The sequence below is a fragment of the Chamaea fasciata genome, unplaced genomic scaffold (assembly GCF_029207755.1).
Source record: "Chamaea fasciata isolate MVZ Bird 193981 ecotype frontalis unplaced genomic scaffold, bChaFas1.0.hap1 SCAF_9, whole genome shotgun sequence".
Taxonomy (NCBI): domain Eukaryota; kingdom Metazoa; phylum Chordata; class Aves; order Passeriformes; family Sylviidae; genus Chamaea; species Chamaea fasciata.
In genome coordinates this window covers 28,597,784-28,614,059 of record NW_027094094.1, presented here as the reverse complement: position 1 = coordinate 28,614,059, position 16,276 = coordinate 28,597,784, and the positions used below count along the sequence as shown (strand labels likewise).

General features: G+C 45.0%; 1 protein-coding gene across 3 annotated transcripts in view; it reads right to left on the bottom strand.

Annotated features, from left to right (window-relative positions):
- PHYHIPL (phytanoyl-CoA 2-hydroxylase interacting protein like) overlaps positions 1 to 16,276 on the bottom strand; it is a 55,300-nt gene that overhangs the window by 26,000 nt on the left and 13,024 nt on the right. Inside the window, exon 1 of one of the 3 annotated variants that reach the window (XM_066191651.1) lies at positions 5,684 to 5,892. The exons of the other annotated variants lie outside the window; for them this stretch is intronic. Within the exon in view, the coding sequence (XP_066047748.1) occupies positions 5,684 to 5,789 (106 nt within the window). The 5' untranslated portion in view covers positions 5,790 to 5,892. Of the gene's footprint in view, positions 1 to 5,683; positions 5,893 to 16,276 lie in introns of those variants that run through there. 3 annotated transcript variants of the gene reach the window in all.

The window sequence follows — 16,276 nt, the reverse complement described above, 5'->3', positions numbered from 1 at the left end:
CTCAGAAGTGTCATAGTGTTTTTAGAAAACCAAACAACCATTCAACAACAAAGATTCAGAGCACTAAGAATTACTGGAAAATCTGGATCTCTCAGTTGTCCCTCATGTGAGAGTCTCCCTAACTATTCGACTTTTTCCCATCTTTCAGACAAACATGATGACATTTCAGAAAGAGCAGTAATACAGTTCCATAATGCCAAAAAGGAGATTTGAAGATTGCATCCAGAGACTGGATGATGCCACTTTTTCCCTTCTGCTTGAAAGGTGAATGTGTACACAATATGGCAATGAAAACGCCAGTTAATGAACTCCAGAAAAATATTTCCAAATCCTCCAATAAAACCAGCATGATAATAAACTCCTGCAATAAATTAGAAAACATGAGACATGCTCAAATAACATGAAAAGCCAAAGATGCAAACTGTTTACATAAACCAGGAATGACATCTTAGCTTATATGATGTAATGTTTTTATACAAGCCTGGTAGACTAAACAGCTGTGATGGTGCCAAGTGTTAGGAAGGTGATGAAATTGATTGAAACTGGCCAAGACACCAGTTCCAGCTCTGATCCTGATGCCTAAATACTATCTTCAAATATATGAAGGCAGAAAAAAAAGTTTAAAAGCATGTTAGTGAGATTGTATAGTTCAAGCCATTAACGGTTAGAAAATACCAGAATGAAGCATACTTGGATAACCTTAAATTGGACGCTTTGTTTAGATTCTGATATGGCCTTTAACTGCATGATTGCGTACTAATTTTTCCACATAAATTTTGATTCATTCAGCACACATAATGAATAGTGCGTACATAATGAACTATTTTTCTTGTAACAGCTATTTGCTTTTGTTCAGCGTGTAGTCCCAGGACTTATTTGCTACACATTATTCATATTCTTCTCTGAAGACAAAATTAGGAATTTCATCATGGGTTTTTCCATGCACCTCATGGGTTTTCCAGGCTACTACAGCATCTGTCTGAATAACAAACATTCATTAGTTTATTTTGAAAACATTGCTGTGAAGGGAGGCAGCAATATGCTTCCATTTTACACATGGAAAACTGAGGCACAGAAAAGTTACTTAATGTGCTCAATGTTGTCTTCAAAGACTTTTTTTTTGAAGTCCTACTCTCACAGAAGTCAGCAGCAGCTGATGACTACGTTTCTTGACACCAAGATGGAGCACTCTGAATGCTCCATGGTACCCTTCTCTGCTGGCAAATAAACAAAGAGAATTTGTCATCCTGGGGTTGTGTGTGGCTTTGGAAGATGCCATGCACTGACACATATTGACCCTTCTCAGGCAGTCACACCAGAGCACAGCCTCTTCTGCCCTGCCCCTTGAACATGTTCCTGTCCCCTTTCCTTCTTCTTCCCAGTCACACTTCAAAAGTCCTGTTCTTCATTCCTAAGGCTGTCCTTTCAGTCCCAGTCTCTCAGCAAGTTCTAGTTCCATTCCTTTACTCCTGAGTTCTGTGGTCCAATCTGACCAGTAATCTCCCTCTTGTCCTTCCTCATTCTTCAAATTAATCTAGTCTAGGTGAACATGGCTTCACTTTCCACCTCTCCCCGCCCTCCCCGACCCTGGGCTTTAATTCCCTGGGCATGCTGCCTGGACTTCCTTCCCTGCTCCTTTATCTTCTTTTTCTATTCTCATTCAGGGTTATTTTGTCCAATTCCCATTTAACCTAATCCCTAACTTGCAAGTCTTTCCCGTTCTTCCTCCCTTGACCAGCCACTGCCCCTAATCTGTAAGCACTCCAGGCCCAGTTTTCCTGTCTGACTCCCTCATTCCAGCATCCTCTTTGATTTTTTTTTTCACTGCTCTTGTCCTTTCTGCATTTTGACAGGTGTTGTTTTGATAGGTGTCTTCTGCTTTCCTTCTGTCTGTACCAGCGAAGGGCGGGGGGAGTGGGTGACGGCGTCATCACCCTCGGCCTGGCGGGACCACAGCCACGGCACATCCACCATCTGTAGGGGGAGCATGGCACAGCCACAGAGGAGCTGTGGAAACTTAGCTGCTGACATCCAAGATTCTTCTACCAAGCCTGTGAAAAGCTTGGTTTTTTCCAAGAGTCATGGTTTTCTGACATCAGCTATATTTCCATAATATCAATGCGCTCATGACACAAAAGACATCCCTTCATCTTCTTAAGGTTTAAACCCCAGGTAAGGCTAATATAAATTTTATAAAAAGGTCACCAGAATGTTCAAGCACTTATTAAATAATCATTCTTGATCTTACAGAAGTATGGCTACAATGTTCAAATATGGCAAAGAAAAATAAAAAATGCTACATTTTTCCTGTACATAGAGTGAGTTCAAGAGAGTTCTGAGGAACTACACCTTAGACTGCACATCAGACTGAGCTGTGCTATCAGACCCACATAAAAGAATTAGAGCAAATAATGCAAAATGCCTTTGAAAATAACAGCTCATAACTGGCTAGTGTTGCATTCACTTTGAGCCAAATCTTATCAGGAGTTATCTAAAAATTTTTTTCAAAGTGCATGCATTTATTATCTCTCATTTAACATTTGTAAGTTTTTAAATTGCTTTGATTCATTAAGAGAGGTGACAATGCCTGCAAAAACAACACTGAAAGAAACCCAGAAAAAAAGTCCAAGAATAGATGAGCTGTCATGATATTATTAGTTGCTTACTCCAATTTCTAGATTTGTGGCTCCTGCATATACCTTCACAGAAGGTATAACCCAGTTTGCTGAATACAAAACATCTCAGTATTAATCCTCTCATCTTAGGAAACACGAAAAAAATTTCGCTATCTACATAAATTTTCCATTAGTGCTTATGTTTTTACTGCAGCAATGCTTGTAATTCTAACTAAGTACGCTGCAGAACTTGTCATAGTTGGATGTAAAATGTTATGATTTCACTGGCTTTCTTTACATTTACCACATCCTAAAGACCAAGGACACTTTCAGCGTATGAAAATCTAGCAGATTTATAATTTACTGTGTGTAATACATTGCTACTTATCACAAGACTTTGTTGAACCTCACGGATGCCAATCACCTTAAGAACATCACCTTTTTCAACAAACATACCCTAAAATAAATGGCAAGTATTTATAATACAAATGTACCCATGTAGACACTGAGGGATCTAAATGTATGGTGTGTACATTTGTATGCTTATCTCAAAGATGAATGCCTTAACCTTTGCTTCCTTGGTCTGTGTTTCCATCAAAACAAGCTTTTTGATGCATAAGTGCCACCTGTAGGAAACACCGGAGTATGCTCAAGAGCAGCCCTGTGCCAACTGAGGCGCTGAGTTGTCTCTGCCATCCCCAAAACAGGCACCTCCTTTGGAAATTCAGCCACCTATTGAGGAAGCAGTGGCCCTGGGTGATGCCAGCTTGGTTGATGAAGGTTAGTTTGTAAAGCCACAGCTACAGGAAAGTTGTTGTTTTCCAGTGAAGCCTCCAAAAAGGAACTGAAATGAAAAATACTACATTTTCCATTTGCTTGTCTGTATGACATTAATCCATAGGAATCAAGCAGTCCTTCACTACTGTCTGTTGATCCAAATAGAGTTTGTCATGATTAGCATGGACTACTTCACTACAATTACTTAGGGTGCACAGAAATGAAAGATTGCATAATTTATCTACTTTTAATTGTATCTACTATTAATTAAAAGGAATATATGTGAAAAAGTGTTTTAACAAAAAACCCAGTGTAATCTCCACTACTACAAACATAGTTCAGTTTTCTGTGACAGTGAATAAGGCATGAATGGATGGAAGAGCATATATCTTAATTCCAACATTAAAAAATCAAAGAATTTCGAATGCAGCTATAAAAATAATACTAATAAAAACCTGATACTGATAAAAATAATAACTGAGACTTTTCAATGCCTTATCATTTTTTTAAATTATAAGAAAAATAAAGAGCTTACAAAAATCCAGCTTTTTAAATGTTAGAGTCTCCCTAGGTAAAAAAAAGTGAAGTATTTCATCCTATTTTGTAAAAAATAACAGAGAAAACTGTCCTGACTCCTTCTATAGCCATCCGTTTTAACAGTTATGCTCCAAAAATACACTCACCGCAAGAAAATAGTTTCATTAATTCATCTGTACCAATCACTGCTACAGTATCCCCATTCCTTGGTACATCTACTAGGTAACGTAAATTCCATACCCAAGGCACGTTTTGCATCCAAAAATGAGAGGTTATTTTTAATAATTCAATGTGAAATGACAAGCTAGAAATTATCTGGTGTAGGAGAACAAATTATATGCCACTCTAGGAAAAAAATATTAGTTCATTGTTTGACAGCCAGTGAGCCTGTTTAGTTAAGTCAGTCACAGTTGTGTACAAACGACACGTCTCTCTTCTCCCCTAGTCAGCCTTCAGCGTCGCTTTGAGCACGTACACTTGTTTTGGCTGTCCCTCGTCACCACCTGACATTTATCTGCTTGCTTCAACACAGACAACCTTTAACGCCCGCCCCTGCTACTCTGAAACCAAACTTCAGCTGCCTGCCGGGGAGCAGACGGGCGGACGGACTGTCAGCCGCTGTCCCCAGGGCACTGCGGTGTCCCCGCGGCGGTGCGGGCGGCAGGCGCGGCGCGGCGGGAGCGCGGCTCGGAGGGAGCGCGGCTCTGTGCGGGGCTCTGTGCAGGGCTCTGTGCAGGGCTCTGTGCGGGGCTCTCTGTGCAGGGCTCTCTGTGCAGGGCTCTCTGTGCAGGGCTCTCTGTGCAGGGCTTTCTGTGCAGGGCTCTGCGCAGGGCTCTCTGTGCAGGGCTCTCTGTGCAGGGCTCTGCGCAGGGCTCTCTGTGCAGGGCTCTCTGTGCAGGGCTCTCCGTGCAGGGCTCTGTGCAGGGCTCTGCGCAGGGCTCTCTGTGCGGGGCTCTATGCAGGGCTCTGTGCGGGGCTCTGTGCGGGGCTCTGTGCAGGGCTCTCCGTGCAGGGCTCTGTGCAGGGCTCTGTGCAGAGCTCTCTGTACAGGGCTCTCTGTGCAGGGCTCTCCGTGCAGGGCCCTGTGCAGGGCTCGGCTCCGGGCTCGGCGCGCCCGGGCCCGTCGGTGCGGTGCTGTCCGCGGTGCTGAACCGCCTCCCTCTCGGGCTTCCCACCCGCGCCCCATATTGCGAGCCCCAGGCTCGGTCCGCTCGCCGCCTCATGGCTCTCACGAGGGACCGGCAACAAGTCTGGCCGCTTGCCCGCGCCAGCCGGCACATTCGCCCGTCCATCTGAAGCACAGGAATTGCCCTGTAATACAAAGGACTTTGGAGACCGCGGGCAACAGAACCCCAGCAGGGCCACTACCCCGTGCCTAGCTCCGGTCCCTCCGCAGCTCTGGCTCTGGCTCTCGTTGCTGCCTCTCCCAGAACAAGCCCCAGCGTCCATTCCTGGCAGGGGCAGGGTTGTGCATCAGGCTCGCCCGGGGTAATCGCACCGCAACGCTAGGCACGGCTTAGGGAGCGGCGGTTTTCCCTCCCTTCCCTCCAGCAAGGTGCAACCTTCTCTTCTTCTTTTGTTCTCAATGGCAGGAGGGTGGCGGCAGCGGCGGGAGGGGTGGGGAACACTTGCACCTACAAATTCATGGGGGATAACAAAGGGCCACACGACGCGCGGATTAATTTGCATTAGCATCCATGAGGGCAGCAGCATCTTACGTCTGCAGGGATTAGCCGCGCCGAGCCCGGGCTTACCGTCCCTATCGCAGAGCTGAATCGCCTCCAGGCTGAGGTTCTTGATCACCTCCTCGCAGGGGCTCGTGGGGCTGCTCATGGTGTGCGCCAGGCGCGGAGCCTCCATCGCGCCCCTCGCCGCTGCCTGCTGTGGCTTGGCCGGGGGCTGGGGCTGGGGCTGGGGCTGGCCGGCTGCGGTGCAGAGCCGCGCGGCAGCGCTTCCCGGCGCCGCCCGGCTCGGCTGCGAGCGCTCGGCGGAGGAGGCGGGCGAGGAGCGGATTTGTCACCGCAGCGAGCCGGGGAGGGGGCAGCAGCGAGGCGGGCGCCCGGCGCGCCCCGGGATCCGCGTTTAAAGGGGCCGCGGCCGCCGCCTCGGAACCGTCCCTTCCCCCTCCGCTCCTTATGTAACGGCGGCCGCGCCTCCGCGGGAAGCTCCAGGAGAGTCCAACCCCTCCGGGACAGGCCCTGCGAACGGCCGGTCCGGGTTCCAGCCGGCCTGCCTCCAGCACAGCTGCCCACCGCCGCGGCGCGGTTTGTTTCGAGGTTACTCCATAACCCGACAGAGTCACCCGAGGCAAAGCCACCGCCAAGCCACCGTCAGTGACTTCCCCTTCCCTGAGCGCACAGCCCGCCGTGGCCGCTGTGTGCAATCACACCCGGCTGAAAAGGCTCTGCTGTCCACTCTGATCCTTCGATTACGCAGGAATTTGCAGAAAGAAATATTAGCCGGGTTTAGACTGATAAACCAAGAAAAGCTGGCAGAAGGTTATTGATTGCAAGAGGGCATGGGAATGAGTCATTTCTGGCTATCTGCCCTGCACACTTCCCACCTGCCCTTTTTGTGGGATGGAGAAATAATCCACATGGTAGTGGTGCCATTCCTACCAAGCTTTTTTGAAAAGAACTTATTTATCGGTTCACAGCTTCAGGAACAAGAACGGGGCCAGAAAAGGAGAAAATTTACGGAGTCATAGGATAATAAATTAAACTTGTGTAGCACTGTGCCATCGTCAGGTGTGACAGCCCAGCTCCGTCCCCACCACAGGCCTGCAGGCTGGACAAAGGAGCAGCTTCAGCCTCAGAGGCTGCAGGAGTGCATTGCTTTCTCCAGGTCACAGACTGACTTTGGGATCAAGCTCACCATGCTGGGGTGGGATCACCAATTTCCAGACACAGTGGTTTGAGCCCATTTCCTACCACACGTTACAACAAGCATTCCTGGCACTGGTTTGTTGTTTCACCAAACCAAATTTAGCCACTGATCATGAGACATCAACACTGGTTCCCCTGAGAAACAACAGTTTGTTGCATGCAGGCTCCCACCAAGACTGAGGCTGTGATGTTTGTTGGTCAGCATTGCATGACAGCAAGTCCAGAGAGTCCCTAAAGCTTCCATTTCTCTTTCTGCAGTCCCAAGACCACCCAGTGTCCTCCCAATCCACACTGATCTGGCACAGTAGAAAGTCCCATGCACAGCTAGATATCTGTCATTCCACTAACACTGGACTTTGGGATCCTTCTGTTCTGTATGATGGTTTCCAGGGACACTAATCTCAGAACATGAACTCTGATGATGCCTTTCATGAAGCCACTGCCAAGTGCTGCAGCCTAGAAGCAAGGAATAGGTTTTAGGAGCCTGGATTCCTCCGACACCTTCAAAAATCTGTAGTATGTTGTGGGGAGAAAGAGCAATGCTCAGTGCTCTTCTGGGACTGCGTACCCTTTACAAGCAACCCCCCCTCCCCCCCACTCTTTCTTGTTCATCTTTTTTTCCTTTTTTCCTGCTTTTTATTTCTCTGATATTTTTCATCATGATGGAAAATGTACGCAGAGGGGTCAGGCAGAGGAGAAATGGAATGAGTGGGAAGGGAACCTAAAGGAAGAGAAAATGAAAAGGAAGTAATAACAGGAAGGGAGAGTGTGAGTCAATGGGGAGGTGGGAAGGGAGAGGAATACATGAATGAACACACAGACAGAATGAGGACAAATACAGAATCAGAAAGGGAAGAAATTAAGGTGGGTGAGACTGCATTCATCAGGTTTTAATTTTGTCTCTGACAAGCATTAATTCCCTGCACTGAAGCAAAACCTTTCTCCTTGATATTGCAACTGTTCTTAGCACACAGGCATCTCCTACGTAAGGCTGGAAAATTTCTTTCTCCGAAGATGGTGTATTTAGTCTCTCAACCTTATGTTCCACATTCATTTCCTTCCACAACGTGGCAGACACTTCAGCAGCTCACACAATCTTGTTACTGCTTTGCTATAACATTATATAAAGTCCATTTGAAACGGACTCTGTTCTTGAATACTGAGAGAATTCCCAAATTATTCTTTCTGCCTCTATTTTATACATCTTTCTCCCCTCTACTTCTTATTCTACGGAACTGAAACCAAGTTTTTAAGAATGGATGGATTTTGCATAGCTCTTTGAAAGGGACAGCTTTGGGAGGTGTTCCCACTCCTCAAAGGCCTCTCATTTCTCAACTACCTTGTAGCAATAACCCCTGTCTGAGCTGTAGCTATTTCTTTTCCCACACCATTACATTTTTTTTTAAGAAAAGACTGATTAACTCTCCAAATAGCAGCAGACTTCAGTGTAAGTGTAGAGCAGAGAAACCTTTTCCATAGTTCCAGTTTTCTAAAGCTAGACCTGCCTGAGACAGTATTTTGCAGAGTCACACATCAGACTGCGTGCTTCCTTCAGCCTATCACTACTCCCATCACCTGGGCAAGGGATCAACATTTTTTTAAAGCTCAAATTACTCCCAGATGTGATTCCATGCAATCATTTGGCAATGAATTTAGTCCCAGGTATTTCAGACTCTGAGCACACAATGCTCTCATGGCGTTTTTCTCACCTGAGAGAACTCTACTCTGCTTGTCTTAACAAGGAATATTGTCTGAGGCACAAGTTATGTTTCTGCTAAAGGATGACAGAGTCTCAGCATATAATCAGAAAGTTTATTCTGTGACAGATTATCCCTGACAGTGTTTAGCAAAAAATGTCACATATCACAAATATGGGTCAACATTATGTAATGGAAAGTCTGCCAATGACAGCACAACGTTAGAGACAGCAGAGGGTCATGTGTTTAGAACTGCAAAAGCTTGCAAAGAATTTACCACAACAGCAACCTCTCAGACTTTCAACATTTAGATAAACAGAATCTTACTAACTTCTGTAGTTCAACAACAATGTGGCTATTATTACAGTAACCTCACACAAGGAGAGAGAAGCAGCATTTTCTAGCGTAATGCACGCCCCAGGAAATGTGAGCTGTGACACACAGCTCTTGCCTGACGAGGCTCAACAATCTCAGCTCTCCTGCCTCAGCCTGGCATTCGCAGTCCCTCAGGTAGGTCAGCAAGATCTTGCTGCAGGGCTGCCACTCTACAGCAGAAAGGCAGAGAGGCTGCCAGCCAGCTGGAGAGGTGGGTGGCTTCTTTCCTAAAAGGCACAACCTCATTCATGCCATAAAGCAAGGGGGAAAGGGATTCCTGTGTATTCCTTTCCTCCCCACAAACAACCCCCTCCACACAATTACCAAGTTCAGCCCCATGTTGCACTCTGTTTTGGGAAACTGCTGTGCACTAGCTGCAGAGCACAGCACAGAACACACATTCTCACTATTTGAAAACTCTTTTGTATTTCATTGTAGCAGGTTTTTATCTGCAAGTTATAAAAGAAACCCCCTTTCTCAGACCTCAGCAAGACTCAGAGTTCCAGCTCTGCCTTCCCACTTGGGAATAAAAAACGACTTGTGTTATTGCTCAGTGGACTGTGCAAGGAGAAGGCACAAAGGCTACAGACATGGTTTTCAGGAAAGAAAAACCCGGGAGGAATTAAAGACAGCCTTTTGGGATTTTTTTTTCCTCCTATTAATGTGTCACTTTTGGGGAGAAAATCAAAATATTACAGGACAGATAAAAAGAAGGATGAAAATCAGTATTGAGGGTCAGTCCTAAAAGGTGCACTGACTAAACTTAGCAACTAATCCCTGAAGTTTCATGGAAATAAATTCTTTGCAATTTTGCAATCATTCTCTGTCTTTAATGGACACATCAACTGTTTCAAGCGTGTTTGAAAAATATTGTGTGCAAAATATTATTGAAGTACCATAGAACTGAAGTAAAAACCACAGACTTGTGACAGGAAAGACAAAAACCTACCCCACAACTTATGACCCTAAGTGAAAGCCATGACTCCGTAGAGTTAATGTGCAGTGTGACACTGCATCCTTTGCTACCTAAGACAGACTTTGATGTATGACAATTTAGAGCACTAGGTACAGTATCTAACCAGGAACCTCTTTGTTTTTTCTCAGATAACAAAGCAAGAGCCTCCTCAAGTGCTCAAACAACGAGGATGATGGCAGAGGTCCTCCTTTTATACTCTAGGAAAGTCTGAGGCAGAGCAGAAGTGTTTCTCCTTGGCTCTACAGTGAGTCTCTCTCCCTCCTTCTGCAAAGGTGACACCCATGGCCAGGCACCCTGACACCAAGTCAGTGAGGCTCCAGCTCTCCTGGAAATGCCTCTGCCTGCTGTCTTCTGCTTCTGTGTTCTTTGAGATGCTGGGAAGTCCCGCAACTTCTCCAGTGAGGTGCATGCAGTACCTCATCCATCTCACAATGTCTCTCCTTCCCTGTTCAGAGGGCTTCATTTCAGCAATTGCATTCAGCTTATGCATTCAGGCTTCTCTTGCAAGGCCATAAAGCATACTTCAAAACATCAAAGATACAATTCTGAGACAATCTTGTGACTTCTAGTGCCAGGGAACCTACTCATGAATCTGGAAAAATGGCTTCAGTGTAGGCAAAACCAGTGTACAACTCGGATAACAAGACAATCAGACTGTGAAAGAGACAACCAAGGGTATTTAAAATAGGAATTCACGAAAGCACAAGAGGCACAAATGGAGTAGCCAGAGCCTGACTCTGCCAAGTCTCCCAATACAGGAATTAGAGAGTGTCAGTTGCAGTTAATAGCAGCAGCTTCAGAGCAAACAAAAGGAGATGATGATTCCTGCAAAGGATGTTACAGTTGTAAGGCTGCAGGACAGTGCCAGTGCTAGAAATTTTGTACATTCAAGGGAAGGCTGGAGAAGTTCACACAAAAGGAATCGTTTAGAGTTTCTAAAAATGACTGAGCTGAGAGTGACTGAGCCCTAAGCAGAAAACCAATAGAGTCCAGGGAAGAGTTACTGAAGACTCTTCTATGTGCTTGTCATGCCCTTCATCTTCTGTAAAAGCCCATTTCCAACCACTGCTAAAGGGACTGTGCTATCCTGGGGAAGTCCTTGCTCTGACTCAGGGCAATCACAGAAATGCCCTGCTATCCAACCCTTCATTCCTGACCACCCACCGCTGCCACACCATCCTCATTCATAAGGAAAACTTCAGAGTATGGAGCCCTCTGATGGTACCAGTTGGGTGTGCAAATCTGAACCTAATCAATAAATCTCAACAAAAACAATAAAAAAGGGAATATTCCTCTCAGACCAAGAAAAACATCAATCAATTTATCATTTTAATAATGTTATTGATGGTACTCCTTTCTGAATTTCAGTTTTCTGCTGAGCTTTATACGGTCTGAATAAGCATCTAAGAAAGACAAATTCTTTCATATGCAAAAAAAAAAAAAAGTATTTGTAGTTTATAAAATTTATTTGTTCCCTAATGGGCACAAAGTACTGTTAATGCTTAGTATTACCAGGTATTAATTTTATTTTAAGTTTAGCCTCCCTTTATGAGATCCAGAGTAACCTCAGAGAACAATCTGAACCTCTCTCCTTTGTGCTATTAGTCTTCCAACTTTTGTAACCACTTTCACATTTAATTAGAGCCTTATCCTCCAGATATTGGACTGTATCTTGACCTTTAAGGAATACAGCTGTCTGCTTATCCTTGACAATGATGATTGCAATTCAGATTTAACTTCTGTCTACAGTTCAGTGGCCAGCTTTGATACCTTTAAGTGAATTTTAGCTCCAGCTGACTTGTTTCAGTAATTTCTTTAAGATATTATGTGGCACAGCTTCAAATGCCTTTGTAAAGTCTTGATGCAATTCTGTCCTCTGCTAATCTTCTGGCTTCATCATAAAAGATGTGGAGGGATAAAGGTTCTAATTGGCCTGACTTGGTTTACTGCAGTACACCTGTGCTGTATCAGGGTCTCCTTACACTGTTCACCTCCACATAAATACATTTCCCCCTTCAGCTTCACTATTTATAGTATTTGTTTCAATTTGGAGCCATGCCCATAAGACAATAGTTTCCATAGTTACTCTTAATTCAGTTTTTAAAGACTTCTGGCGTGCTGACACTTTATTAGTCTCCTGATACTTCCTCAATTCTCTGTGGGGTTTTTTAGCAACTAGCTGTTCCATCAGTTCTTTAAATATCTGAAGGGACACCTCAGATGCATTTGTTCAAGTGATGGTATTTCATTATGTATTTCTTAGTTACTTTTTCCCAGCAGTTCATAATTACATCAATGATTTCTTAAGCAAGCCATTATTTAAAGTTTAATCTCCTTCCCAATAAACTTCATGGCAAAACTCCAATTAGTCTTAGGAAGAATAAGAACTGGTCTCAAAATTTATCTCCTTATTACAAATTAATTACAATTAATATTTTCTTGGTCAAGTAATTTTATGTTATTGTGCCTTCAAGACTTATAACACAGTCTTTTTGTTGTTTTGTTTTTAACCTCTTGGCAGCTGTTTCAGTGTATCCTCATCTCCCTGTTTCTCTCCTGTGTAGTAAACATGGAATATAAAACCCTGTTTTGGTGACCCTCCAGTTTTCTGTTTCTAGTGCGGTTCATAATTCAGTTTTACTTGTTTAAGTAGCCCACAGTGACCCATTCTCTCTTCAGTGTCTCCTATTTTCATTGGAACAAGACACATTTCTGCTGGCTTTTCATTACACTATCCTCTCACGTTCCCCCTACTGCCCTTCCTCTTTCCACAAAGCCTTTTCTGAAACTCTCTCAACTGATCCTATGGATGAGATTTTCCTCATAATACTACACCCTTTCACTGGATAGCCAAAACTCTCCAGATAGCCAAGAAGAATGTACAGCTCATTAATAAAGTTAATGAAGAAAGTCTAAGTGATTAGTTCCTCTGTCATCTACTGATCTCATTTTCTTATAACTCTAGAGCCAGAAGCATTTTGCATAAGCACAGAAGATGGGATCTAGGTTGATGTCACTGCTTTTGTACCATCACAATCTGCCGTGTCTGAGGTGATGTGGCAACACAGGAAAGATACCATTGCCTCCTCCCGCACTGCTACCATGAACACAGTCAATTAACTGCTAAGGAAACACCAGGAAGACTGTGTTAAATCAATGAGAGCAGGAGCACCAAGACATTCCCTCTCCTTAGTTCAGAGACTGGATGAGTAGTGACACTAATCTGAAGTTTCTCTCCTTTGACTCATTCACTTACTACAAGCTCTTATACTGTTTTTCAGATCTAGGATTATTTAGATACATGCTTTGTGTTGACCCGGGCTGGATGCCAGGTGGCCACCAAAGCTGCTCTGTCACTGCCATCCTCAGCTGGACAGGGGAGAGAAAATATACAGAAAAGCTTGTGAGTCAATATAAGGGCAGGGAGAGATCACTCAGCAGTGACTGTCATGGGCAAAAGGGAATTGACTTAGAGAAATTAATTGAATTTACTATCAACCAAAATCAGAGTAGGATAATGAGAAGTAAAACAAATCTTACCCCACCCCACCCTCCTGTTTGGGCTGTAGCTCCTCCCCAATCTGTGGTGCAGGGTCATCCAAAATGGGGGTTTTGGGCAGCTCATCACAGATTGTTTCTGCTGCTGCTCAGAAAGAAGAGTCCTTCCCCTGCTCCATCATGGGGTCCCTGTCTCAGGAGACCATCCTTCACAGGCTTCTCCAGTGTGAGTCCTTCCCATGGGCTCCATTTCTCTATGAACTGCTCCAGAGTGGGTCCCTTCCCACGTGGTGCAGTCCCTCAGGAACAGCCTGCTCCAGCACGGTCTCCCAGAGGGTCACAGTCCCTGCCAACAAACTGCTCCAGCTTGGGCTCCTCTCTCCACAGGTCTGCAAGTCCCTCCCAGGAACCTGCTCCAGCGTGGGCTTGCCACAGGTTCACAGCATTCTTTAGGGCACCCCACTGCTCTGGCATGGGTCTCCTTCATGGGCTGCAGGTGGATTCTCGTGGGCTGCTGGGCAACAATCTGCCTTGCCATAGTCTGCACCATGGGCTGCAGGGCAATCTGCTCTGGCACCTGGAGCAACTCCTGCCCCTCATCCTGCACTGACCCTGGTTTCTCTCACATACTCTCGATCCTCCCTTCCCTGGCTGCAATTGCTTCTGCACAATAACTTTTTTCTTTTCCTTCTTAACTATGTCATCACAGACGCATTACTGCAATTTCTGATGGCTTGGCCTTGGCCAGTGGTGAGTCTGTCTTGGAGTCGCCTGACTTTGGCTCTGTTGGACACGGGGGAGGCTTCAGCAGCTGCTCCCTTTAGCCACCCCTTCAGCCATCCCTGTCCCCTCCCTTGCCACACAGACCCAATGCAATATGTGATCCACAATTTAAATGTCATAAAATTTCACAAGAAACAATTTCACATTAAAAACAGCAATGAGGAGCTGTGTTTTCCATGGGTTTTCTGTGGTAGGAATGCATGTCCACTTAGCACCCAGATATGGGCAGATTTGATAAAGAGAGTAAAGAAATAAACAATAAAATGAGGATTTATCTGTAGCACTGTTTCACAACATCCAAAAGCATTTTAATTAAACCATGTTCTCCTCTGAATTATGTCCTACCACTGTTACTTGTGTTCTGAATATATGTTGGCCCTGCAGTGTGTTATTTATTGGTAGTGTAGCAATCCTTGCAGATTTCCACTTGCTGTACGTACGCAGTGCCCTGGAGTGTTTAAAGTCAGAGGAGGAGTTGTGGCATTCTGTGAACCTTGAAAATCCTAAAACTGACTCAAAATCTGTTAGTGACTGATTCACTGCTCCTGCTTCTTACGCCAGGCTGTACGGGATGATAATTGCAAAGGCCATCTTTAGCCTAAGGAGTTTATTTGCCTTAGGATCTTTCTGCAGCCAGTGGAGAGTAGAAAAATCCTCATCTGTGTCTCAAAGGGAGTTTCTTGTAAGTGCTCAGAGCTGCTCCAGAGGAAATTCTTCCTCTTGATTCTACAGGAAGCAGGGGAAGAAAAACCTTCTGAGGCTAAATTTAGTCTTTGTGAATGCCCCCTAAATGGTGCCTATGTGTGTTTGCAAGAGCCATCTTTGATAACCTGCACTATATTCTGGAGTGAGAAATGAGAACAGCAAACAAATTCGGCAAAACTCTCTCTAGGGCTAACAGGAGCTCCTCAGCTTCTTGTCCAAGGTTCAGGGGGCTTTATCTCCACATGCTGATAGGGACAGGGCTGCCTGCAAAGCAGAACAAGTGTTCATTTATCCAGGCACAGCTGTTGCCTGATGACAGGGGTCGGACAGTGGCTCCTCTGTGATGGAACATGGGTCTGTGTTCAGACTTGTCCGATCACTGCTTATCTGAGACCTGCTGAACTCACATCAAGTGTTCATCATTTGTCAGTTCTTTTTCTCTAATTTCCTCTATTTCTTCCATGTTAACTGTAATGATATCTTACATTAGTTTTTAAAACCAAAATTACTAGGGTTATTTATCTAATTTTTTTAATACCACTATTTTTCTTCTTGATTCTCTCTGTTCTTATTTTATCTATTTTCAGTCTAACCTCATCTACTCCCATCTGTCTGAGAGCCAGCTTCTGATTAATGTATCGCCACATAAATTCAATTTAGCCATTGACAGTACATTTTTGGGTTTGATCACATGACATCCACCTGGTTATTTCTGGGGTGAGGAGGGCAAATGAAGTAGAAAGTAGAAAAAAATTGCTTTCTGTGTTGAAGCAGTTGATTATAATTAATGAAATTAAATTCTACTTAGTTTGTATGGCAAAGTTTGGGTTGCTACAGGGAGAAGCTGCTGAAGTTTCCCCCAGGTCCAGTGGAGCCCATGCCAGCCAGCTCCAAGGTGGAGCCACTGCTGGCCAAGGCCAACCTCATCCAAGGTGGTGGCAACACCTCTGGGATAACAGATGTAAGAAGAGGGAAAAGACACTGTGCAAGAGCCAGCAGAAGAGAGGAGCAAGAATATGTGACAGAACCCAGCAGACACCCAGGTCAGTGCAGGAGGAGGGGCAGGAGGTGCTCCAAGCTCTGGAGCTGAGATTCCCCTGCAGCCTGTGGGAAAGACTCACGTTGGATAAGTTGGAGGGCGGCTGTCTCCCATGGGATGCACCCCATGCTGAAGCAGGGGAAGAGTGTGATGAGCTCTTCCCTTGAGAGGAAGATGAGATGTTACCCCTCCCTTGAGAAGCAAGGGGCAGCAGAGAAAATGTGTGAGGAACTGACCAAATTCCAAATTCCCCATCCCCCTGTGCCACTGGTTGGGGAGGAGATAGAGGAAAATCAGGAGTGAAGATGTGGAAGAAGGGAGAGGTGGGGGGAAGGTGTTTTAAGATTTAGTTTTTATTTCCCATTATCCTGCTCTGATTTGATTGGTAA